Source organism: Sciurus carolinensis, chromosome 1 (genome assembly GCF_902686445.1).
Source record: "Sciurus carolinensis chromosome 1, mSciCar1.2, whole genome shotgun sequence".
Lineage (NCBI taxonomy): Eukaryota > Metazoa > Chordata > Mammalia > Rodentia > Sciuridae > Sciurus > Sciurus carolinensis.
This window is the reverse complement of record NC_062213.1, coordinates 130,749,061-130,776,679: the sequence shown is the minus strand read 5'-3', so window position 1 is coordinate 130,776,679 and position 27,619 is coordinate 130,749,061. Positions and strand designations below refer to the sequence as shown.

Sequence of the window (27,619 nt, the reverse complement as noted above, 5' to 3'; positions counted from 1 at the left end):
TCCTTGAATTCTCCATGCATGCCTCTTTTTCTCATTATTAAAACTCCTGGAAACACAGCCCTACCTAACACTGCCAAGCCTCAGAGGCAGCAGCTAATATTTTTTAAAGATGTGTAAGAACCGTTTTTAAAGTAAAAAATGTAGTGAGTCTTAAGCCTGCAGTAGCAAGCATTTATTTTTCAAACTTCCCACTTTTCTTACATAAGATAGATCATAGGACTCAAGATAAAGTGCCAACAAATAACCTCAGGCCCTTTCTAATCAGGAGGCAATATGGTTCCTATGTAGCATGCATTCACCAAGAGCAGGGCCCTCCCTCCTCTCAATGCTATACAACAACCACAGAACAAGGGAGGGAGGAAAGGATGAATTTTGTGGAGGCAACCACTAACCCTGGGCTGTGGCTTGCTGCCCCCTGCCTTCTTCACCCTCCACCGCAAGCAGAGAAGGAAAAGGAAAGCTTTCAGGGACCAGCCAGCCAAACCCGCAGGGCTGGAGCAAGCAGATTCTTACTCGAGTAACTTGGGCTCATTTTTCATGTTTCACTGGGCTTGCCCCCTCCCAGAATCTACAGGGAGCCTTTTACCTCTTTTACCTCTTCTGCTACCAAGAACTCTATGCCTTTACTCTGATGTAGAGCTTCAAGGCCATTTCCATGAAGTGGGAATACAAATAACGAAGATTACTGGAGGGTCTTTCTGCCCAGACAGCTCTACCCATCTCTTCTGAGGCCAAAGGGGTTTCATCTGATTCCAGGATGTATCATTGGTGGCTGCTCACCTGGAACTTAGAGTCAAGCTAATAGGTTTGCTCATTCCACATGAGGGTCTTCCTAGAGAAGGCACTAATGTAGCGACCTTCAGCTGAACTGATGAACTGACAGTCAACTATTCGGACTAAGTTCCAGCTCTAACTTATTAGTCACAGGACATTGTACACACTATTAACCAAGCTGAGTCTCAGCTTCCTTGTTTGTAAACTGGAGATGATGATAATCATAATAATACCCACCTCATAGGGTTGTCTTATTAAAACAAAATTAACTAGCTGGCAGAGAGCAAGCCCTTGATAAAAGTCAGTCTGTGTCCCAGGACTGTTGTGTTTGAAGATGATGAGGCTATGTTCACAGCCTCATTGTTGGAGGCCCAGTTTGAATTCTATGATGCATGCTTTGGACCACAGAGGATGGAGAAAATCCAAACCTCAGGATGGAATCCGCAAGCCTTGCTCTGATAGTTAAGGTCCTCTACAATCTACTCCCATCCTTCTTTCCACGTAGACCTCCTGCTCTATGCCTGCACCATTCTCCAGGTCATCCATTCATTAAAAAAAAGAAAAAGAAAAAAAGTCAAGCACTAAATGTCAAGTATGTGCCAGGCATGGTTCTCCCAACTGGTCAGTCCAGAGTCTTTCTCTTCCTGGACAGTCTAGCCTGAGGACAAAGCTGAAGACTAGAGTTTCCACAAAGCCCTTGTTGGCTGCTCTGGTCCACAAGGGCTTCCCTTCTGACCCCTCTGAGGTCTTCTGGGTTTTACTTGGCATTCATCCTGCATGGATTATTTTGTTATATAGTCATATTTTGCAAACATAATTAAAGTACAAGAAGGTCAGGAATAAGTCTTACATTTCTTTGTGTAACCCTAAAAATCTAGTACTGTGTTTGCATTTAGCAATGATTCAGTGAATAAGTGATTAACTTAATGTTTCAAGAAGACATAGATGGTGTAAAGCAAACCCATTATCATTCTTTCAAAACAAACACCCTTCTGATCAATACTCTTCTATAGTGCAGAAGTTTAAAGGCTCAGCCAGGCTTAGTGCATACAGGTGCATGCCTGTAATTCCAGCAGCTTGGGAGGCTGAGACAGGAGAATCGCAAGTTCAAAGCCAGTCTCAGCAATTTAGCAAGGTGCTCAGTAACTTAGTGAGACCCTGTCTCAAAATAAAAAAGGTCTAAGGATGTTACTCAGTGGTTAAGCACCCCTGGGTTTAATCCCCAGTACCAAGGGGAAAAAAAAAGTTTTAATAGCTTAATTTCCAGATCTAGACTTATTAGGTTTATGATTAAATCCATTACACTTAGCTGTGTGACCTTCAGGATGTTACTTAATTCCTCTGTGCTTCAGTGTCCTCATCTATAAACAAGATAACCAAACCATCTATACATCTTATGGTATTATAAGGATAAAATTAGATAAAGCACTTTGATTGGGTTGGCACACAGTAAATACTCTTTAAATATTTATTATTATTACTATCTTTTTGAAGTTCAACTCATCCATAATGCCCTAAAAAAGCATTTGGTAAAGTATGCAGCACCTACATAGAAAGCTACTAGGTATCAGCATATACAAAACATTTTCCCCTAACTTCTTTGTTCATTTGGCCTATTTGGTTAAAAAATAGTAACAACCAACAAACTTTACCCTAAAGACCTCCCTATCCCTATACTATTTATCGGTTACCTTGTGCTGTTAAAAAATCTGCAATTCTACTGTCCCTTCCACTTCTAAAAAGCTTTGAGCATGCATGCAACTCAAAACAATATTTTCCCAATGGCTTGAAAGAGGAAGGAAGTTATTTTTAAGCAAAACTTATTTGCTATCAAAAACATCAAGGTTGTACAAGGCCATCAACCTCTCCACGTTCCCATGAAGGACCTTCTTCAATGTGTTTTTCAGTCTGATCTGGGCATCAATGAAAGCAGAAAGCCCTGCTCAGAGCCACCTGAGGTGGTTTCACACCTTGTTATCAAAGCATGATGTTTCTCTTTCTCTCTTCCTCTTCATCTTCTCTCTTGCTACTAATTTTCAATGTGGTTTTAATTAAGACCCATTTTAATACACAGGCTTCAAGGCAAATAACTCTTCAATAATGAGACAAAATGAAACTGCTAACAGACACTAACACTGAAGAATAGGCAGTTCAAATTTACACATTGGCATTCAGAAGGAAACCCAAAACCGAGCAACTTTCTTTCAAAATATGTGCAATGAAGAGAATATTCTACTTTCCAGCCTCATAAACCAATTTCTCCCAACTGACTTCCATTCAGCCTGCCTACATACCACCCCTGGTCTGAGGCTATGGGAGCCCTCATGATGGGATGGTTTCTTCAGTACAATACCTGGTTAAGAGCACAGATGTGAAATCCTCCACTTCCCTGCTACATGACACTGAAAGTTATCTAACCTCTTCATATCTCATTTCATCACCTATAAAGTGGCAAAAATTGTAATTCCTAACTCAGAGTTGTGATTATCTGAGCTCATTAAATAAAAATATCCTTATGCATTTTTATACTCTATAATGGTTCAGCCCAGTGGCTGGTTGTGGTACATACTTAGTAAGTGGTCATTATTACCCCTCCTATGTGCATGTGCAAGTCAACAGCCAAAACCAAGGGGCTAATCATTTTTCAAGTCAATGCTTTTCTTTTTAAGACCTGCCAGTTTCCAAAACTGATCCAACCCTTAGTTTATGCAGCCATTAGGGAAAAGACACAAAGCAAATTACTACAAATGGAGCCGATCAAGCTTCCGAATTTATTAAGTAAACCTGACAAGGAACACTAAGACGTTGGGGTAAGGGATCTGATACTCCTACTTAAGGGACAACATTCCAACATATCATTTGCTTCTTCTCAGCTCCAACTTCATACTCTGATGGTCCCTAAGAAACACGAATTTCTCTGTTTTCTTGAAAAAGTGACTTATGCTTTTTGCAGCTTTAAGTTTCAAACCTAGGCCTTCGCACTTGCTAAGTAAGTCATTGAGCAACATCCCCAGTCCCTTCCTCTACTTTTCAAAAAGTTACATGCTAAAATATCTGAAATACACAAAATTAGCCAGGCACACCTATAATCCCAGTGATTTAGGAGACTGAAACAGGAGGATCTCAAGTTCAAAGCCAGCCTCAGCAACTTAGCAAGGCCCTAAGCAACTCAGTGAAACCCTGTCTCAAAATAAAAAATAAAAAGGGCTAGGAATGTGGCTCGGTGATAAAATGCCCCTGGGTTAAATCCCCAGAACCAAACCATATATATATATATATATATATAAATAAGAAATAGACAAAATTAAGTACCTCCCAAGCATTCCATGCCAAGAATGTCAACTCATCAAGAAGGCATATTTACTTTGTAATTGAGAAAAAGAATAAAAACTTCTTTCTTAAAATTCTTATTTAAAGACAACAATGTAAGTATAATCTATGCATGTAAAAAAATTAAAGTGGGGCTAATTATTAGCATTTAGCATATTTGTTCTCTACTTGCCTAAACAAGGTTAGCAAGTATCTGTATCACTGATATTGGAATGACTAGCATAGGCAAACATATGAATCTATATAGTAGTGAAATATTTTATTTACCTGAAGAACCTAAATATTCAAGTTTTATGTGAACATCGCATGGCACAAATATTTGTAAACTGAAGATATTGAGAAATAATATATTCAAAAGAATATAATGAATATGCAATTTATATTACACAACTCACCTGCAGTGGCTAAACAAGAGCTCATCAGAGCAAACATGGTGATCACATAACGGGATGTCATTTTTATTTCTCCAACAGTACACTTCCAGTCACTTCAGCCTGTAGTTCTTCAGATCACAATTTTTGCAAATCAAAAATGGCCTTAAAATCCCTCTTTGCAAGTTCAAAATGCCTATAAAAATAAACAATTTTCAATAAGAAAACATAGTACAGAAAATTGTTTCATAAACAAACACATTAAAGTTAAATCAAGAATTTCTGAAAAGTGTCAAAGAAGAAATCTGACTTAAAAAATGATAGGCCAGTACTCAAGCAAACAAGGGTAAAGGTGCTGATAACCAAATAAAGATTTTTATAGCAAATACTTTAGCAAATGACATTTTAAATTTGACATTTTAAATATTTGGCATTTTAAATCTTTGGGTTTGAGAATGTTTTTGACCCAGGGTCTCTCTATGTTGCCCAGGCTGACTTCAAACTCCAGAGCTCATGCAATCCTTCCATCTCAACCTCCTGAGTAGCTAGGATTACATGCACGTACCACCACAACTAGATAAATCACAACCACAGAAGAAAATTCAAATGCACCTGTAATACCACCAGCTACATGGTGGTACTAAAGTAAACAATGTCATGAAACAAGCTTTCCTAGTGCCAGCACACAAACAGAAATAGCTCTGATTAGAGACTCAATCTAATGTTATAATGACAGGGTTATCACAGGCATCAAATTAAATTACACTGAGAATCAATCTGAAAAAACAAAGAACCATAAAAAAGACAAAGCTTTTATTTCAACTGTTTGCTGACATTCTAGCATATGTCTTCCCTGCCTTTCAGCCCCCTCTAAACTAGATGATCCCAAAGGTCCTTTCCAATCTTTTCCTATCCAGAATCTAATCAGAGTCTGCTGGTGGTTTACTTAACCTGAATATTCCTCCCATGGCCATGTTACCGCATAAAGACGCTTCCAAGTATGCTTTCCAGCCCTCTATCCCTGAATCTGGAACAACTCCCAAAAGTTGTTCAATTCAGCAAATGTGTATTGAGCTCCTACTGTGTTCTAGGTATGGTTTCTTCTCATCAGCAATAAAAGTTATCCAACAACCGGATAAAAGTTCAAAGACTCTGCTTGATCTAAACCCTGGGCAAGGTGGGATGGGGGCAGGTCACAGAAATCTCTCAGAGAAGGGCTGCAACCTTGTCACCCCCACCCAGGAAATGCCATCCACAGAATGAGTTTCCATTTAAATGGTCTTTCATCGGATGTCAACAGAAAAATATTTAAAATGGCTCTTCAGGGCTGAAAGCGTAGTTCAGTGGCAAAGCACTTGTCTGGCATGAGCAAGGCCCTGGGTTTGATCCCCAGCACCACAAAAAATAAATAAATAAAATGGCTCTTCACTGTTGTAACACTCAATGTCTATGCACAAAGGAAAAATTGGATATTAGGGGACATGGGTGGCAGGGAGCAGGTTCTGGACCTTGTACCATATGTGAGTATTACCTATCCAAAACAATAAAAATAAAGTTCTAACTTCAAAAAGAATTTCTTAGATATGCCTTAAAAATAAATTATTATATATGCAGGAGGCACTGTGATTCAGTCTTGGTATATGATGGTGGATTAAAAGCCTAGTATAGAACAATAAAAGCTTAGTATAAATAGAATATGGTTTATGGTGGGAGTTAAAAATCTGCTCAGCTGTGAATCCACCCTGCCACCTATCAATGAGTGATGACTGATGTTAGGAAGATTACTTTTCATGAATGAACCTATCATGTGGTAGGATGAGATAAATAGTGAGGATTCAATTAGTACATACATAGAGAAGTGACTAACATATAAAAAAATAAGCAATCAGTAAATATTAGCTGATTTCTCACTACCTGTTCATTCTCTTTAAGATAATTAAACTGATAAAGTGGAAAGATTAGGATGTGGTCATTTACATAAATCTTAGCTACTGTCAAACCTGTTCAGTCCCTTCTTAATTAAAAAATAAACACACACAGACCAAAAACAGGAGATAAACTGAAGAGTAGAATCACTAAAAGAATAAAGTTGCCGGTGAAGTTGAGGCACAAGTCATCGGTGGCACAATGGTCTTGTCTCAAAGCCAACTAAATTATAGAGCTAATTTGGAAGTCATAAAATTGACTTCAATCGACCCTCAAAGTCCAACATTTCTGTTGCTATATTTCCAAAGCACCTCAGACAAAAAGAAAATCTTCTGTTAACGATTTGGCAACAATAGGGAAACCTATGCTTTCCCTTCAAGAAATCAGATTTCCTGAATGGATCGATAAGGAGAAAACTCTCTAAAAGAATACGCTATTTCTACAAATGCCAAGGGCTATTTTTATAAAGCAAAACCCTCCAAGGAGATTACAGAGGAAGATGGCTTCCCAAAGGATTTTTATGGAGCACATAAAGCATAGGCAGCACGAGGCTAGGGGGAATATTTAATGAGCATGTGTCACCCGCTGCCCACAGCCACAGAGGGTCTGTGGGGCTGTGGTCCATTAATTCAGGGGCTTAAACCAGGTTTGCACAAACCTGTGAAAAGAAAGGCAAATGGTTCTATTAAAAATATAGACTGCAAATTGCTGACAAGAATATTGGGCAATTATTAAAATGCAGCAATTACAGATATAATAGAGCCAAGCTAAACAGTTTGATGCCCAAAGGCAAACCACAGCAAGTTTACACCGGATCCTAAAACATCTCGGAGGAAGTCCAAGACAAGTTGAAACTACTCACTGCTGTTTCTAACAAAGAGAGAGCTTTCCTTCTTTTAGCTTAAAAGTCCCTTCACAATGTAACTTGTGTAAAAAGAAAATAAACTGCAGCGGGCTTTTGTCTAATCATCAAGTGTGGTGACAGGATCCTAAGGCAGAGGAGAATGGAAAGGGAAGCATGAGGTTCCAACTCCAGTGTGAGCCACCACCTGCACGCACCAGCACCTCAACACAAGAACCAGGGATCTGTTCCCCAGTTAGAAGAATGCAGGTGATACAAGTTTCTGGTAAGTAGTGGCTTTGAAATAAACCCAAGCAACACAAGCTCCTCTCTTCTGGAAGGTTCTGCCACATTCACTTTGCAAAGACCGGGGACTCCAGGTCCTGGCTTTTTGACTTCACTGAGTCACTTGGGACTTCATGATCCAAGTGCTGCCTTTCAAAATACAGATAGGTCCTCTGCGATCCTGAGAATAATTTGAGGTGGAATAATCACTTTGCCCACATTTCAAAGCAATGTATTCCATTTAAGGGGTTTGAGAACATTTAGCATTCATAAATTAAGAAAATAAAATTCTAAAAAGGAGCTTCATGAATTAAAAAAGAATGTGCTACTAATTCTGCTAATTTCAAGAGTTTGTCTTTGTTCATTTCTGAGGCCAACAAACTGAGCGTGCCATCCCACGTTCCCTGGTAATCCAATAGAGCACACAGGTAAAGACTGGGATTAGCTGAAAAACCCTAATTCAAATGAATCCTTAATACCATCATGGGTTTAAACCAATGTTCAAAAAGAAATTGGTTGGGAATAATATTCCCTGATTGGGTTTTTGTTGTTGTTGTTGTTTTGTTTTGTTTTGTTTTAGAGCAAAACTTGCTCTATTTTAGAGGAAAGAAAATGGGAAAAATGGGTGTTTAGCAGTAGGCTAGTAATCAGTTAAAAAAAAATACTACCCTTTTGATGGCTAACATGTGACTATACGAGATTATTCAGTTAGCACTAAATCACAATTAATTTGTAGCTGATCAATTACACAGTTAAAAAAGTTAGCATACTAAAGATATGTGAATGACTTTTCAAATTGAAAGAGATGTACAAGATTTCATTGATGAAGATGAGCCCCAAATTCCAAGACTTACACTTGCCCAAAATAATAGGGCAGAGTCAAGGCTAGAAACCAGGTTTCTTTCCATGACTACCACTCTACCTCCTAGCTTCAGCTGTTGCCACAAACTGGAAACCATTCTGTCCTCTCAACATTCAATCTCTGAAAACAAAACAACCTTTTTTCCAAGAGAGGGAGAAGCCTGCCAGGGCTACTATCAAACACTGCCATGCACTCTGCACAACTGATTACTGATCACAACCAAGACTCAGCTGCAGGACCACAGGTGGCAGCTATAATAAATAAATGATCCTTGGTAATGCTGAACTCAAAGCTCTTTAAAAATGCAAAGGGCAAGATGAAGCACAAACCTGTGACTGTCACATCCTAACTTGACAGTTTAGGGGAAATCAGGGATTGAACAAATTTGAAGATCTCAAGGACACAGATATATTGAGTAGAATTTTAAAATTACCATTGTCTAAATTCAAATAGTGAGAAACACCTGAGCTACTAGTTGCTTAAACATGGAATGGTTTCAGAAAGATCTTTACAATGTTTACAATGTTTCTAGTCTGCCATTTAAGTGAAAAAAAAAATTTTTTTTGAGAAATATACAGTTAAGTCTGCAAGTGATTAAAAAAGGCTCATAAAGAAATTGTTCTGATGGCTAGTCAACCTGTTCTTTGGGGGATGCAGAAAGAGGCAGCATGAATGACATCAAAATCTAGCTTGTCAGTTTAGAAAAAGGGAGAAAAAGGGGTGCACAGCATGTGGAATAGATACTGTTATTTGATGACATTTGGATGCCCTTTAGGACCTGTACCCAGAAAGCAAAGCCACCTTTCTGTCACAGCAACAACTCTCAGATTTCTCTGTCACAAAAGGGGAACTAGACAATTTCCAATCCCTACTGCAGACAGATTTGGCACAGAGAGGGAAAAAGTCCCGGATTTAGAAGAGAAATCTTTGGAATCATATCCAAGCATGATCGGTATTGAACAAATATTTACTATTACTACGTGCCAGGCATTGTTCAAGATGCCAAGGGTTTAGCAATGAAAAAAGGAGCCCAAACTCCTGCCCTCATGGAGTTTACATTTTGGCAAAAGTAATATTCATTGCTTTAGGCAAGATGTCTACTTTTCTGAACTTCGTGTCTTCTAACAATACATCTTTTTTTATTGCTTACTCCATGACAGGCAATGGGGATATAATGACTGAGCAAAGAGACATGTTCTTTGCCTTAATGGGCTTTAAGTCTGGTGAAATAAACAAGACAAATAATCACAAATATGTAATCACACAATGTGTACAAATGTGCTAAATGAAGAGTATCCACATCCTGAGGGTAAGCAAAAAAAGGTCAGGTGAGGCAAGACCCTTCAGGCTGAAGAGACATTACAGGTCCTGGCTCTGCAGCAAGTCCACAGGGAAAAAGAGGAGCAGATTCAAAGGGAGATAAGCAGGGAAAGGGGATGATCAGAATGGGGTTGATGTTGTCGTTTTGTGGTCCTGGAACTTGAACCAGTGTCTCACACTCGCTAACCAGTGTAGCACTCTGACACTGAGCTACATCCCTATTTATTTATTTATTTATTTATTTATTTATTTATTTAACATAAGGTCTTGCTAAATTGCCAAGGTTGGCCTCAAACTTGTGATACTCCTGCCTCTGCCTCCTGAGTACAGGTGTGCACCATCACTTTTTGTTTTTCTGGTACTAGGGATTGAACCTAAGGGTGTTTTACCAATGAGCCACATCCCCAGCCCTTTTTATACTTTATTTTGAGACACAGCTTCACTAAATTGTCCAGGCTGGCCTTAAACTTGTGATCCTCCTGCTGCAGCCTCCTGAGTCACTGGGATTACAGGTGTGCACCACCAAACCCAGCTCAGATTGAGTTTTTAAATTTTTCTCTGGATGCTGTATGGAGATTCTTACAGCAGGTCAGACAAGAGAGAACGGAGGTTGAGATCAAAACGGAACTGCAATTTGTTCTTTTGTAAGAAGTAATAAACTAAACTAGGTCACAGGGTTGCTGTAAGAATCAAATGAGATTGTGCATACACAGCATAAAAGCTATCATTATTTATCATTAACAGGCTGTCTCAACCAAAGAGATTTATTATCCTGGGGCCTAGGATTAATGAAAGTCCTAAAGTGCTGCGGTTGCCAGTAGGAGGAAATGAAAAGAGGAAGATTACTCCTGAACTACTACAGTACTAGCAGGCAGGAATTCCATGTAAAGACTAGTGGGTTTATGCAACAGAATGAAATTAAACCCCTATCTCTCACCCTGCATGAAACTAAACTCAAAATGGATCAAGGACCTCGGAATCAGACAAAGATCCTGCATCTTATAGAAGAAAAAGTAGGTCCAAATCTTCAACATGTCGGCTTAGGATCAGACTCCTTAACAGGACTCCCACAGCACAAGAAATAAAAGCAAGAATCAACAACTGGGATAGATTCAAACTAAATAGCTTTCTCTTAGCAAAGGAAACTATCAGCAATGTGAAGAGAGAGCCTACAGAGTGGGAGAAAATCTTTGCCACTCATACTAGAGATACAGCGCTAATTTCCAGAATATATAAAGAACTCAAAAAACTCTACACCAAGAATACAAATAATCCAATCAACAAATGGGCTAAGGAAATGAACAGACACTTCACAGAAGAAGATCTACAAGTAATCAACAGATATATGAAAAAATGTTCAACATCTCTAGTAATAAGAGAAATGCAAATCAAAACTACCCTAAGATTCCATCTCACTCCAATTAGAATGGCGATTATCAAGAACACAAGCAACAATAGGTGTTGGCGAGGATGTGGAGAAAAAGGTACACTCATACATTGCTGGTGGGGTTGCAAATTAGTGCAACCACTCTGGAAAGCAGTATGGAGATTCCTCAGAAAGCTTGGAATGGAATCACCATTTGACCCAGTTATCCCACTCCTTGGCCTATATCCTAAGGACTTAAAAATCAGCATACTACAGAGATACAGCCACATCAATGTTCATAGCTGCTCAATTCACAATAGCCAGATTGTGGAACCAACCTAGATGTCCTTCAATTGATGAACGAATAAAGAAACTGTGGCATATATACACAATGGAATATTACTCAGCCATAAAGAATGATAAAATTATGGCATTTGCAGGCAAATGGATGAAATTGGAGAATATCATGCTAAGTGAGATAAGCCAATCTCAAAAAACAAGAATGGAGGAAGGAAAGACTATATAGAGGGAAAAGGGGTGGGAGGGGTGGGGCGGAAGGGGGAAAAATGGCAGAATGAATCAAACAACATTGCCCTGTGTAAATTTATGATTACATGAATGATATGCCTTGACTCCATGTACAGAGAATCAAAATGTATCCCATTTGTTTACAATAAAAAAATAAAAATAAATAAATAAATAAAAATAAAAGACTAGTGGGAAGGGAGGCAGGAGACACAGAGGGTAGGAGGGGAGCAGAACTGCTGGGCTCACTCTCCCCTGCTCGCAATGGCTACCTTCACAGGAAATCAGGGGGCTGCCCCAGGGTGCAGACCACATCAATACATCTGGTCCTGCCATTCTTCGGTCAATACGAGTGGATTCTTAAAGACCCAGGCACAACAGACCTCCCAAGGAAAACATATCAACACCGGGAAGGAAAGCACAGATACATTTCACAAGTTGTGAAAGACCATGTTTTGTTCAAATTCAACCACCTTATCAACCAGGTGTGGTGGTACATGCCTGTAATCCCAGTGCTCAGCTCCGGAGGCTGAGGCAGAAGGATCGGGAGTTCAAAGCTAGCCTCAGCAACAGTGAGATGCTAAGAACTCGGTGAGACCCTGTCTCTAAATACAATACAAAATAGGGCTGGAGATGTGGCTCAGTGGTTGAGTGCCTCTGAGTTCAATCCCCAGAACCCCCACCCCCCAAAAAAAACCCACCTGTTCACATTTACAATTTTTGCATTCCAAAATTTCTGCTGCTTATGATCTACAAGGCTGGGTTCTTTTAAGCTAGAATTAATACAGAACTCTACTTGGGAGTTCAAAACCTGAAATACCCAGCCTCTACCACTCACTCGCCTGTAAAATGATAACAACACTTTGATTATAATACATGAGATAGAACATGGGCATGGTACTTAAAAATAATACTTATATTCTGTCCCAGAGTTCTCTTTTTCCCCTTGGGGTTGGGGATTAAACACAGGTCCTCGAGCTTGCCAGGAAAGCAAGCTACCACTAAGCTATACCCCCAGTTCATTTTAAATCAATAATAGTCATTGTTGTTTTTATGGTTAAAACACCCCAAGACTTCTAAAAATAATGTCAATTACCAGTAATGAGATTATACAATAGTAGTTTATAGAAAGCTTTGTATTCATTTTGAGATGAGACTTTATTATCTAGAATTTCAAAATTTCTTTCCATCACCAAAAAATAATGATTCCAAACTCAATACCAGATTTAAGTCCTAATGATAGTCATAATATTGCAAAACTGCTCCCAAATGATGGGGAAGGCACTGCCTCAACATTTCTGGTATAAGTTTTAGGGCTCTGGCTTTATATCTTCCCTATATTCTACCGTATGGTTCCCATATTAGCGGTAGAGGTTTAGCCAGGGGACTATGGAACTTAGCCTGGCACTGCCACCAAACCAGCCAAACTACTTAGAATGAGGAACAAGCTGTCATCAAGAGGGTTTAAATCATGAAGCTGCAATTATTTCAGCAAAACTCAGCACACTTAATATTCCCAAGGCTGCAATCATTATTCCCCAGGCCCTAGCAAGCACTGGCCACTGACAAAAAGCTTTAGGTGGGCTGTGGGTATAGCTCAGTGGTAGAGCACATGCCTAGCATGTATAAGAAGCTGGGTTAAATAATAAAATAAAATAAAATACATTACATTACAATACATACATACATACATTACATACATACAACATATACATACATTACAACAAAAGTAGTATGGACAAATGATAAATTGTTAGAACATGTCTTGATAGCAAATGATAAAACAACAAATAAGGGTTGGAGCTTCAAGCACCCACAAAGCAATTGGGGGAGGAGTTCTGACATCAATGTATTTTATAAGTTCAGACATTCTAGGACTTACTTGCTTCATCTCTATTATTAAGAGATTAAACAAGAAAAATTTTTATTTGTACATCTTACATATAATTGTCATCATATAGACTAATGACTGATCCTGAATCCTCCCTAGAAAACAAGACTTCAAACATATCTGTAGATATGTAGAAGGGCTGGGGTGTGGCTCAGTGGTAGAGAACTTGCCTGATACATGTGAGGCCTCAGATGATCCCCAGCACCACTGCCCCAGAAAAAAAAAAGAAAAAAAAGAACTTTGAAATATGTAATCATGTAATGGCTAGCAGGAATGACTTTAAATTAGAAACTATTATACAACAAAAACATTCAGCTTGATATCATATGAGTAAATAATATACTAATACTACATTAGTTGTTTTTAATCTATAATTTATTTGAACCAAAAATATTTAAGTGTGGCAAATTCCCAACAATGCAAGCAAACACAAAGCCTGAAGTCTGTCCAAATCTGCTCATTTTATCCAAACCTGCCATTTCTATGCTATTCTTCAAAGTCCAGGAACTCTACTTAATTCCCTCTCCTTTCAAAGCCACTTCTAATTAATCCCATCTCATCCTAAACACGGTCTCCTTAACATTTTGTTTATAATTTCTTCCATGTTATCTCCTACTCAGAGCCAACTCAGCATGTTAGATAGATAAAATCCACTCCAACCCTTTAATTTTATAGATTAGCAAAACAAGGATCAGAAAAACTCCATGACTGACCCACTGTTACACAGTTAGCGGTAAAGCAAGGCTTGTTCACATGCTGCTTTGTAATTATTCTGTACTTGTACCTCATTCCCCTTCTTATTAAAGGCTTACACCCTGCTTTTTTCTCTGACTCCTCAGAACATCTGTTACTACTGAGCACCTAGTATATGCTTCACAATTTCTCATTCCATCCCCTCAAGCACCCAAGGATGTTTGTTTACTCTTGACTCCCTTTAATTTTTTAATTTTTAATTTTTATGTTTTGTTCCGGAGATTAAACCCAGAGGCACCTAGTCACTGAGCCACATTCCCAGTCCTTTCTTATTTTTTATTTTGAGACAGTCTTGCTAAGTTTCTTAGGGCCTCACTAAGTTACTGAGGCTGGCCTTGAACTTGCGATCCTCCTACCTCAGCCTCCCAAATTGCTGGAGTTATAAGCATTGCCACCCATTTTAGAGTGAAAAAAGAGAGGCCCCAAGAAGCTAAGAAAGCCTGAGATCACAGCTATTAAGTCCTGGCACCAAGATCTGAGCCCATATCTAATTACATAGCCCATCCTCCTACCCACTACAAATTAGGGTTCCTCCACAAACATCTGGCTTCCAAAAAAGAAAAAAAGACAGGGTCAATGCCTAATCACTAAACCACTATGGATACCAAACAGGCTCCAAATGGGCAGTCACTCTGGTAATAGGCAGTCTGATGAAATCAGACACAAAGACAAATTATTTTGTTTTGAAATCAGGATTGTAAAGCTTGACCAGCAATTATATTTTACTTCACTCATTCAGTCACTCAACAAACATTTATGAGCACCAACCTCATGTTGGGCATTGTTTAAGGAGCTGGACACAAAGCAGGAAATACATCTGTTTTTAAGGCGTTTTACCTCCTGATGTGGGGGACTGACAACAAATATATATGTCAAACTGTGGTAAGGCCTAGAAAGAAAAATAAAGCAGGATAAAGAGAGACAGTGATGTGAGGAGAGATGCTATTTTAACGGGGGCCAGGGAAGGTCTCTCAGATGAGGTGGCATTTAAGCACAGAGGAGAGAGCCAAAGTTGTGATAACATCTAAGGGAAACACATCCCAGGCAGTGGAAATAGCAAGGGCAAGGGTCCTTGGTGAGTTCTACAGTGCAGTGGAAGCATTGGGCCACAAAGCCCACAGGGGTCAAATCCCTGCTCTGCCTCTTCCAAGCAATGTAATTAAGGGCAACGTAGGTAAATCTCCATGCTGATCTGTAAAGCAGGCATAATGTGTCTGTCTCCCTCACAGGGCTGTTAGGAAGATTAAGTAAATTAATACCATATAAAGTACTTAATACCCAGTACGTTGTTAGGGTTCAGGAAATGAGAGCTATGATGATTGTGAACTAGTCATCAATAACTCAGTTCCATTCAAGACAATTCATTTTCAATCGATAGTTTTGAATCCCAGGGTTAATTACACTACTAGCTCTGTACATGGCCAACAACTTCCTCCTAAGCCTTAGACTTCCGTGGCTGGGCTTCCTGTCCTGAGGAGAAGAGTCCCGTATGGAACCATACTGATATTATCTCAGTAACAGTGGGAGGCACATGACTCTAGCCTTACTATTACACTAACATGAATTATGCTCTTCATTCCACACTCCCTGCCCCCAGAATCTGACACTTCTTCAGGACAGGATTTCTTGCCCCTTAGGCGAACGTTATTGGTTGTCACAGGACTGGTCCCACCATCTTCACTCCTCGCTGGCATCACTGACAGAAGCAAGTAGCAACCTCAATTACATCCTCCATCTTCAGAAGGGTTCAAGCTGCACTTCAAAATTAAGATGACAATTTAGGTTTTTTTTTTTTTGATTCTTTCTCCAATGTTCTTTTTGGCCTAAAATAAATATTTCTTTTCAAAGAAAATAGAACAGTAAAGCAAAACTCAAAAATCATCTGGGCTGGCAGTCTCAAGACTGTTCCTTGGAGCACAGTACCAACTCTAGAAGGCACCATACGCCATCACCGGCATGGGCTCAGAGCTAAGGGAGAATATCAGGGCCACAAGGAAATTCTTCCTCTCTGCCTGGTACCCTCTCCCCCAGCTCTTTCCTTTATTGCTCTGTTTATTTTTCATCCTTGTAGCTGGATAGGTTATAGGGCAAACCACAGGCAGAGAAAAACCACAGCAAGCCCATGCCTGTTAGAGGTAAAATGGGAATCTTCCCAAACCACTTGTAAGGCTGGGGAGAGCCCAGGGTTGCTGCTTCAAGTCGGACAATTAAAAAGAGATCAGTGTTCTAGTCCAACAAGTCTTAAATGAGGCTTTAAAAAATCAGATTCTCCTTCTTCCTGACAGGCCTGATGTGTTCCCTTTTGCACACCCTGAGTGCTATTTAACTGGAATAATAATGAATCTACAAACTCTTATTTTTCTCATTCATTTATTCATTCGGCAGGTATTAATCGAGTGCCTTCTCTACTCTAGGACTGTTCTCCACATGGGATTTGGGCAGGGAACAACACATAATCCCTGCCCTCATGAGGCTTACATTCTAAATAGGGGACGAACACGAACAAGACATGGAACTGTGTGTTAGGTAGACATAAGTGCTAAGAAAACACATAAAGCAAAGACATGCATGTGAGTCTTGAGTTTGTTTCTTTGTTTTCAGTAAGGACCTAAAAGAAGTGAACTCTGTAGATATTTAGGAGGAAAACCTTCCAAGTGAGAAAAACAGCACATGTGAAGGCCCTGACACAAAGTGGACACTCAGGGAACAGAAAGCAGGCAAGGCAGCTAGAGCAGAGTGAGCAAGCCAGGGAACAGAGGTAACAAGAGACCTGGGAACGGTTGGCTACCATGCAGGACTTCACAGATCACTGTAAGGATTCTGAATTTTACTCTGAAAAAGACAGGAGCAATAGAAAGTTTCAAGAAAGGAATGATGGGCTCTGGCTTAGGTTTTATCAGAATCATTCTGGCTATTAGGCAGAGACTAGATTACAAAGGGGTAAGGAGGGGAGGGAAACGCTGCTCACTGACTGTGTGATCTTGGGTAGACCACCTAACCTCTCTGGTTGTTCTCATCTTGAGAGGGCCTTAAAGAAGAGTATTCTAAATCCTGCTCTAATCTCAAATTCTGATTCTGATTTGATTTCTTTTGTCTTGTCTATAGTTATATCAACTATAACCCCGACCTTTCCTCAAAGCTTTAACTGCAGTGAAACTGAGTTGAAGAATTCAATTTGACAACACATCATGCATCAGGCCCATACAATACACCCAGGATACAAAGACGGTAACACTCTGCTATGGTCTGGATCTTGAATGCCTCCCCTAAAGGCCCATGTACTAAAGGAATATCACCAGGGTGGCGACAATTAGGAGATAGTAGAATCTTTATAAGGCGGGGTCTAGTAAGAGGTTTTTAGGTCTTTGGAAGGAGATGATGGGATCCCAATCTCTTCTTTTCCTCTTTTTTGCTTCCCAGACTTGAGGTAAGTGAGATTATTCTGCCACACAGTTCCATCAGGATGTGCTGCTTCACTACAGGCCCAACACAACAGGGTCAACAGATCATGGAGTCAAATCTCTAAAATTATGACCTAAAATAAAACTTTTCTCTTTATAAGTAAATTATCTTTTATTATATTGATAGATAAGAGCATAACAAAAGATAATTAAGGAAGGCCACAATCCGAGGACCACAGAGTAGTATTTGGGTTTGGGAATTAGTTCTAATGAAAATACCTACAGAACAACCAGGTGTCAATGCTAAATAACAGGCTGCTGAAAATATGGGTATGAAATGAAAAAACCGGAAGTTCCTGACATAGGCATGGCCAATGAAGCATGGAAATAGGAGAAACTAAATGTAGACTGAGAAAAGAAAAAGAAGGGGGAGATGCTGCTAATGGTTTGAATGTCTCCACCAAAACTCGTTGAAATCTAATCTCCTGTTGAGGTACTAAGAGGTTAGAAACTTAATCCAACTATGGTATTTGGAGTGGGGGATGGGTTGGAAGGTAATTAAGGTTAAACAGGGCCATAAGGGTGGGGTTCTAATCCAATGGAACTGCGGCTTTGTAAGGGGGGGGAGGGTGGAGACACCAGAGCTAGAATGCTCTGTCTACCCCTGGGCTGCCTAGAAACTGTGCAGCAGGTACCCCACCAGCAAGAAGTACCTCACCAAATGTAGTCACTCAATCTTAAACTTCCAGCCTTCAGAACTGTAAACTGAATAAACTTTATTCTGCATAAGTAAGCCAGTCTTGGCTTTTTTGTTACAGTGACAGAAAACGGACTAACACAAACACTAATACATGGGGATCCAACATTGAAAAGGAAGACTGCAGAGAGATCAGAAACATGAGGGGGAAACCAAGAAAATAAAACAAGGGGAAAAGAGGAGAGTAAAGCAGAAAATGCATGAGGGAGAGAACAATGAAGATGCTGACTGAAAGCAGGCTCGGAATTTTGCACTTTGCACCTTTTCTGGCTCCTCATGGTGTGGTGGGCGTGGGAGCCTGCCTGCCCCGCAAGCTGAGAAGTAAATGGAAGGTTAGAAGAAAAGAACCAAGAGCTAACACCACTAGCCCTGGCGAGACTAGTTGTTATCAGAGATTCTGTACCATCAGGAAAGTTTTATTCAACACTGTGGAGGTGTAAGGTGTGAGAAACAGGAACCAAGAGCTGCTGGGGGTGATCTTCTGGTGGTGAAAAGGAGGTTTCTTGGTTGATTTCATGGGACCACTAATCCTGAAACTAGCAGCAGGCACTCAGAAAGGCTAGTTGCTTCTGATAAGTGTCAAGGACAACATAGCCACCCACGCATTGTCCAACTATTAGACCTCTGGCCTCCATTCTCTTCTAACACTAGCATCTCTGTGTTTTCTCCCCTAGCAGAATACTGTTGAGCAATAAGGACTGCATTTCAGTTGAAAGCAAGGCTAAGTGTAACAAAAGTCCATAGCACCAACTACCACGTGTGATACTGTGGATCCATACATTGCATAAATCAGACAGGAAAAGGCTTCACCAAAAATCCAAGCTGGGACCCAGAACACTGGGCCCAGACCAGTTAGTGTCAGCAAAGTTGCCTAACCACTCTTCAATGTGCTCTCTGAGAAAAGAAAGGAGCCAAAAGAGGAAAAAGACTTTAATCCTAAAATTATTCTTAATTTCCAATACAGAGCACTTGAGAAACATCTGAATCCAACAAAAAACTAGCAGATTCTTTAAAATGTGCATCTACAATTCTTTCTCCTTTACCCTCTGCAAAAAAAGCAATCCAACTCCCAAATGATCATTTTTCTTGGCTTAATTTCACTATTTTTTGTGATACATAATTGGAAACAGACTGCTTTTTCCTGGCTTTTAGAGAATAAGATCCTTTGGGGTTATAAGGATTGCCCGCTATAGAACCTCAGCTTTAGCAAAAAATGTTTTTTTGCAAAGCTCTTACCTATATACCTACTTGAAATCTATACTGATTCCAAAGAAAACACTTAAATCCCTTATTATTATGCAAAAGTGAGCTTTCTCCTAATAATCAGCCACCTCCCTCCCTCTCCTCACTTCTCTATCCATTTAAACTAAGTGAAATCCTGCTTTGAGTTCAGCTATCTCCCATTCAGACATTACCAAAAGCCCCAACCAGCATGGTATCTACATGGGACACTTTCTAGAGTCATATTCAAGAATTTAGTAGAACTGGTTCTAAAGAAATCCTCTTTACTTAGCCCATAATAAATGTAATGTCTTGAGCACCTTATGGAGCAAACACTGTAAGCCATGAAATAAAGATGCCACAGACTGAAAAAAGCATAAATACAGGAAAATGTGAAATGTAACAAGTTGTTCATCCCTACCCTGGCTCTTATTAAAAACGTGATTCATCTAATGGCTTTCCTGCAACTGTGGTAAATAATGTGATGAGTTAAAAACAAAAAGACAGGTGTATCTTCACAAAACAGGTTGTTTTTTCATGATTCATATGGCATATTATGAATGCATGACACGTAACAATTTCTTTAAGGTCACAAAAATAATAAAACTAATAGGAATATCTGTTCGGAAAGCCTTTGGCAAAAAGAGAGACCAGCAATAATAAACATGCCCATTTAGAAGATCAGAAACTTCTCCCACACACATAGGGAAGACCTTACACTGCAATGATGAAAAATGTATGTAATGAGTCAATGGTGCTTTCCCTCCAAGTTGCATTTAATTTGCCAACCAACTGCACAGAGTCTAATATAACAAAATGAAACATTCATATTTCATAGACACTCAGGTGAGTTTTGTGTTTGAGTATGTTTTGTTTTACAGAAAAAAGTATAAAAGAGATAACAGCACTGAGGATCATACCAAAGTACTTAGGATACCACCAGAACATGGAGCTTAGTGATTAGAATCTAAGTATCTCACCTCAAATAACCTTCCAAGTTCAGGGGGAAAAAAAGTCACTTTCTACTACAGCAATTATCATACACTTAGATAATTACGAAATGAAATTTGCAAATAGCCACCAGTGCATTTTTGCTTCCAAGGACCAATATCATACTGTCGAAATACATAAATCATTACAAATCCTAATAGAATGATACTCTCCAAAGGGACTCTTTTCACACACCAAATGGAATTAAGTAGTCACCAGGTTTCTGTTAATAAAATAGTGAAAAAGAAATCCAAAGTTCTGTTAGGCCCTCCACATGGCCGCTCAGGAGTGTTGGTCATCCTGCCTGTGAAACTACAGACCATCTCCCAAGGTAATCTGATTAACAGGGAAGCTCAAGGACTAGTGTCTATAAAGATTGTTTTCTAAAGATCATTTTTTTTCAGGAACTAATCAACTCAAATGTGTTTTTACAAATGGTCTGTCTGCAATTTTATACAAAAACCTGACCTTCAGCATATACCAGATAAAAGACAGAAAAGTGAGTGCTTCATCCTCCTGCACACAGCTCCTAACTTGGAAGGCCCCTCTCAGAGTCCAGGGTTCAAGAGGTAGGGAGAGCACATGCTTCTGCATTAACTTTTTTCTTTTTTTTTTTCTTTATTTATTTGGGATTCTGGGATCCTTTTTCTTAAAGTGAAGACAGGACTAACATTTCAGACTTAATTCTAAATTATTATCCTGGCAACAGTTTAACATTAAATTTCAAAATACGTATCACTCAGAGTCCTCTTTCCAATTAGGAGATTTCAACATAAAGGAATCACCACAAATAATACCAGATATTAACTTCCCCCTACTCACACAGTAATTATCATTAGCAGGATATGTCGGGATGGACTGAAGGAGCAGTTCTAGGGTTCGTGTGCCAGACCTTCCATTTAAAATATGGTTTCCACCATATTTAGGTAGCTGTCAATCTATTTAGTCTCCATCTTTAGCCTGGAAAGCTAAAGAATAAAAAAGGTAGAATAAGGTCCAAATAAGAGTAGCCTCAGGCAGAATTTATATTAATGTTGCTTCACACACAAAATATTGCACATATCTTGGTTGAGAGAGCAAGAGATCAATCACTAGTCCCTAAGATAGAGAGGGAGAACGGCTGGAAATCTGTGCTAAATCTTAAGAAAGGACTTTGCAAGCACAGAAAATAAAGCCCAACGTCAGTTAACAAGCAAATGTGCTATTTCAAAGTAGAAAACAAGAAATCTAGAAATGGTCAGAGCCCAGGAAATGGACCCAGATCCTTTTTGTAAAGCCTTTCCAAGTGGTATTGATTTATTTCACCTTGACTAGAAATTGAACGGAATTAGTAAAATTTTGTGTTTTATGAAATGCTACAAAGTAACAGTACTATCATTCCAAGTGTTACTCTGAAGACGTGGAACCAGAGAAATTACTGCCATTCATCTTAGTGCCCTTAATTTTCTTCCAATGACAAAAATGCCCTTACTGAATTCGTTTAAAGGCTCACTATTATTTGTTAAAGACTAGATTTTCATATAATCTAGATTCACTCATTCCAAATTGTCCACATTCCTAATGGCAAGATGAGACTGCTTTTTGAGTTAAAGACCCTTAAAAATACTTATCCAACTCAACTTACAAAAATTTCTAAAAGTATTTAACATTTTTTCAATTTAAAAAAATATAAGCGCACACCTGTAATCCCAGCGGCTCAGGAGGCTGAGCAGGAAGATTTCGGTTCAAAGCCAGTCTCAGCAACAGCAAGGCACTAAGCAACTCAATAAGATCCTATCTCTAAATAAAATACAAAATAGGGCTAGGGATGTGGCTCAGTGGTTGAGTAACCCTGAGTTCAATCCCCGGTACCCCCCCAAAATTAAATATATTTGGAAATATAAGGAAAATCTACCATTGGATTGATGAAAATGACAATATCGCTGCTATAATAATTATTAAGAGCAAAAAAGAAGACTGTCGTCTATTAACTAGTAAACCTGACAATTATAAATATTCATCCATTAGCAATGAAAAGACAGAAACATGCACTTCATAATGAATTATCAAGAACTGGCAATTCAAAGTGACTACAGAGCAGAATCATCCAGGAAAAATATTACAGCAATGTTACAAATTACCCAGTTGTTCTCTAAATTCTAATTATTCTGTCTTCTACGCTTAAAATATAAAGTCAGAACCTTTCACAGATTTATGATCCCAGGAAATTGTACATCCCTTACATACTAAAATAAGTCAGTAATGACCTGCAAAGGACATTTTTAAGTTCTCTGTGCTCTCAGGCAAGCAGTCACCTCACTTTTACAAGCTACAAGCAAATTTCATACAAAAAGGAAAGATTAATTCCTTGGAGTCTTAAAAGGAATGGGACAATAGCTTTCTTCCAGCAAACCAATTTTGTCAATCTTTAAAGGCGTTGGGTGACAAAGTCCTAGGCATCCTTAAGGCATCTTAGCCCCCTGCTATCACAGAATTGAATAATTTGCCAAACTCCAAAACCAGAAACCATAAGCCGATTAGTGAGTAAGGGGTTCATAAACATTTGTGGAGAAAGTAAAGTAGACGGAGGCATGAAAGACTAAATGAGATCCTAAATAAATGCCACTCTGTAGTGTAAGTACAATGCTGGGATTTTGAAAGAAGGGATTAAATCTGAAAGTTATTTAAAAATAGGATCCACATGAACCTAAATTAATGAAGTAAAGTTAAATCGAAACTGTGTGATATATAAGAAACAAGAAAAGAAACTGGCCTATAAAACTGCAAAGAACCCTATGTACACGTATGGTTGCATAAATAGTGCAATCGTGTACAACCAGAGAAATGAAAAGTTGTGCTCCATTTGTGTACAATGAACCAAAATGCATTCTACTGTCATGTATAACTAAATAGAACAATTTTTTTAAAAAACTGCGAAGATAGAAAACCTTTTTTTAAAAAGTCAATTTGACTAATTTGGCAGGACTGGGTTGGGGAGGATACTGGGCATAGAATCCAAGGGTGCTTTACCCCTGAACTACATCCCCAGTTCCCCTGCTCTTTTTTATTTTTTTTTATTTTTTAATTTATTTTATTTTATTTTTAAAGGCAGGCTCTCACTAAGTTGACCAGCCTGACATCAAACTTGCAACCCCCTGCCTCAGCCTCCTGAATTGCTGGGATTACAGGTGTGTGCCATCAAGCCCACCTTCCAAGCACGTTAACTCTTAAATATTGTTTACACATGTAGTAACAAGTATGACCACTCATAGACACATCATAGATATCTATGCTGATATTGAATATGATAATCTGAACATCCCTAATCCAAATTCAAATATGCTCCAAAATTCAAAATCTTTTTCAGTGCTACTATGACATCACAGGTAGAAAATTATTCACCTGACCTTATATGATGAGTCGAAGTCAAAAAGTATACTAAAAATACACTATAAAATCACCTTTGGGCTATAAAGTATATATGAAACATAAATAAATTTTGTTTAGACTTGGGTCATTTTCCCAAGACATCTTATTCTGCATATGCAAATATTCCAAAATCTGAAGAAATCCAAAACACTTTCGGTCCCAAGCATTTCAGATAAGGCATATTCAACCTATACTAAAATATATGCCTCCAAAGAACTCACAGTAATAGAATTGTCGTTAACTTAGGGTTGATAATCTTCTATTGTCTTGCACTTGAAAGATGTTAATGAAACATAATAATAACAGGACTATGAGTGTACTAGTCTGAGAACAATTCATTACAACCAGTTTTATACAAGGGATAAATAGCCGGACACGTTGGTGCACACCTATAATCCCAGAGGCTCTGGAGGCTGAAGAAGGAGGATCAAAAGTTCAAAGTCAGCCTCAGCAACTTAGAATGACCCTAAGCAACTCAGGAAGACCCTCTCTCTAAGTAAAATATTAAAAAGGGCTGGGGATGTGGCTCAGTGGTTAAGCCCCTCTGCGTTCAATCTCCAGTACAGAGGGAGAGAGAAAGTGAGTTAAATAAGGAGCCTTGTAAGAGGATTCAGAATGGATTTCTCTGGATTATCAGTTTTCCCAATAACCTGAAATACTATTCAAACTACACAAAATTATTTTACATGCATTCCTCCTAAAAAATTTTTAAAAAAGAAGAACATGTATGTGTGTATTTAATATCTATCCAGACACCCCAGGGTTCTTGACATATCCAATATAGAGGCCCTGTCCTCAAAATCACTGTTATTTTAATTAGTTGAAATTAAATACAGTTCTCTACTGCAAATTTAGAAAGCAACTTGGTTATTTTGATAGAAGCAACAATTTTCTCTTCTAAAATATATTTGTATACCTTAGAGACATTAAAACTGATTTGTATACCTTATAGACATTAAGAGTATGTTGTGCTCCCCCTATTGGCTAATATTAAAAATAACAATGAATTCCCCAGGGATTGCCTTTGAAGTTCTGGTGTTCAAAAGTAAGTTGGTGGTTTTATATTTAAAAACATGAGCTGAATCAACAGTTGTTAAGAAAAGTTGCCATATAATGGTCAGATTCCATCACAACAGGAAAAATTAAGGCTGACAAATGACAAAGACAAACTAAAGGGCAAAAAATATGCTGAAGCTTTGAAACACTAAACAATGCAGAATTAAAGCCAAACGCAGAGAACACCAAGAAACAGAGCAACATCCTTTAACTGACACAATGGCATGAAATCAATTCCATTTTAATAGCCCTTAAGGGGGTAAGAATTATTTCCCTGCCTCCTGTGCCAGCCTCAAGCTGTTTCCTAAGGAAGCCAAGTAACGGTGATCAACAATGTCTGGAAAATTAATAAAAGAAATTAAGAATAAAGATCCATATTAACACAAGTCAGTTCTATTTATAATTATTTGGAACCAGTCCTCAGAGGAGCTGAAATTTGACACCCCCATAAGTATGTGTACATATATGATCACCTAAATTAATCACAGATATGTTATCTGAGTTTTAAGAGATGTGTTGAGCTCAGATGGGAAGCTGGGTGATGGGAGAAGGTCACTGACTCACCACACACAAATCTGACTGCTCTCTGCCCAGCTCACCAAGCTAGCGGAGGAGTGAGAACTAACAAAAAGCTATGATCTTGGGCAAGTAACTTAACCTCTACAGTCTTACCTGTAAAGTGGGACTATTGATAAGAGTTTTTACCATAGAATTGATGTGATGCTTAAGTGCCACCAGGTCAGTAAGAACATAAAATGTCCAGTACACAGTAGGGGTTCAATAAATATCAGTTATTACTGTTATCTAAAAGAAATAGCTGATTCCACACTGAAGTAACTGTAGTCAGAAATACCATTCCAGGAAGATTCAAAGATCTTGACCTGTCTATCTTCTATCTTTCCAAAACGGTCACGTCATCTAGTGAAGATGGAACTCCGAAAACGCCTGGTTCCCCATCTCAGTCTGTCACTCCTATAGTCCCCTACCCTCACCGCTGTATCACTGCAATGCTCCGGCAAACACTAACACCTGGCAACGCTTCCCCGGCGCCAGGCTCTGTTCTTGCACCTTACACATATTAAATCGTTCAATCCTCACAGCAACACTGTGGGGCCGGTATGGCTATTTCCATTCCACAGCTGAGGAAAAAGGGCGATTTCACAGTCCTAGTTTTTTGTATGGACACCAAATCAATTAGGTTCTATTCTGCCAAGGTAGGGCATGCTTGACACGCCGGTTGCCCTACACTACGTGATCCTGGAAAGTGCCCTAATAAGAGCAAGTCTGTAAACTGATTCTTCTAGCAACAGTCCAAGATTTCCAAGTTTATCCGAACCAAGTTAACACACTTAAGAGAGCCTTCAAAATAAATCGGGAAGCGCGGCCAAGTTAATGCGGGTGAGTACTCCGCTGGGGCTGCAGCAGCAACGCGCGGCGCAAACCTATGAGCACCCCCAGGGCGCGGCCAGCTAGGAGCGCGGGTCGCGTGGGTGCGCTAGTCCTGGAGACGCGGCCTCTGCCACGGCACTGAGTGCAAACCCACAACAAACCTTTCCACTGACGCTGTCACGCGCAGGGAGGAAAGTGGCCGGCGCACCCCACAGGGGTCAGAAGGAACCGCAGAAAGGAAGAGTGAAAGCAGTCTTGGAGAATTCCTCCCCACCACTGCGCATTGCCCCGAGCACTGGCCACCGGTGACGACCTCTTCCCACGCACCTCAGGTCCCCGCTCCTCGGAGCATAAACACTGCAAGACCAAGGCCGCCCTCCCAAGCTCAGGGGTTCCGGCGTCCGGGGCGACCCCAGCAGCTAAGCAGGCACCAACAGCCCGCGCCCCAGGGACGGGTATCGCGCAGTCTGCACAGTCCGCGGCCCGGTGGGTGACCAGCAAGCTGCATAGCCAGGGAGTCCCGGCTGGGGCTGCAGAGCTGAGCGGACGAGCCGGCACGTACCTCCGAGGCGGTGTGTCAAGAGGAGATCCACCCGCGGCAAACTGGAGGAAAGCAGAGCAAAGTTTCCCCGCCCAGCACTCGGCGGCTGCGAGCTCCGGCAGCTGCTGCGCCGCGGCACAACTACGCCATCCGGACCCGCCGGGGACTTTCACCTCCTGCAGGGAGCTCCGAGAATCACGCAGGGAAAGTGGCCGGCGCGAGAGCCACCGACTTCCCTCCCTCACTCCCTGAGAAGAGGAAAGTGCCGCTTGGCGTCCCCGAAACCCTCGATTACCCCCATCGGGCCGACCCAGCGCACTCGCTCTGGCTCACACACACGCGGGCGGGGTCGGGCAGGACGCCACAGCAATCAGCGCGCGGGGGGAAGGGCGCTTCTCCGCTGCGTCCCCACCGGGGGCTCCGGGCCGCCCAGAAACTCCTCCTCCCGCCTCCCGCCTCCTCTCTCCTCCCCTTAGCCTCCCCGGCTGATGGATGAGCCCCAAGAGCAGCTCAAGCCTGTGTTTCCCTCACGGCGGAGAAGCCAAGGAGTTGGGGTGCGGCCGGACTCAGCGCACCCAGGTTGGGACAGCGGGTGGGAAGAAGAGCGGCCAA

At 40.1% G+C, this 27,619-nt stretch overlaps 1 protein-coding gene across 2 annotated transcripts in view; it reads right to left on the bottom strand.

Annotated features, from left to right (window-relative positions):
* Tgfbr3 (transforming growth factor beta receptor 3) overlaps nt 1–27,340 on the bottom strand; it is a 189,714-nt gene extending 162,374 nt beyond the window's left edge. The window contains exons 1-2 of one of the 2 annotated variants that reach the window (XM_047550251.1): nt 27,029–27,340; nt 4,500–4,671 (exon numbers count right to left, since the gene is read on the bottom strand). In XM_047550251.1, the coding sequence (XP_047406207.1) occupies nt 4,500–4,560 (61 nt within the window). In that variant the 5' untranslated portion in view covers nt 4,561–4,671; nt 27,029–27,340. Of the gene's footprint in view, nt 1–4,499; nt 4,672–26,793; nt 26,937–27,028 lie in introns of those variants that run through there. The other variant, XM_047550258.1, reaches the window with a different exon arrangement.
* Between the last annotated feature and the right edge of the window lie 279 nt (nt 27,341–27,619).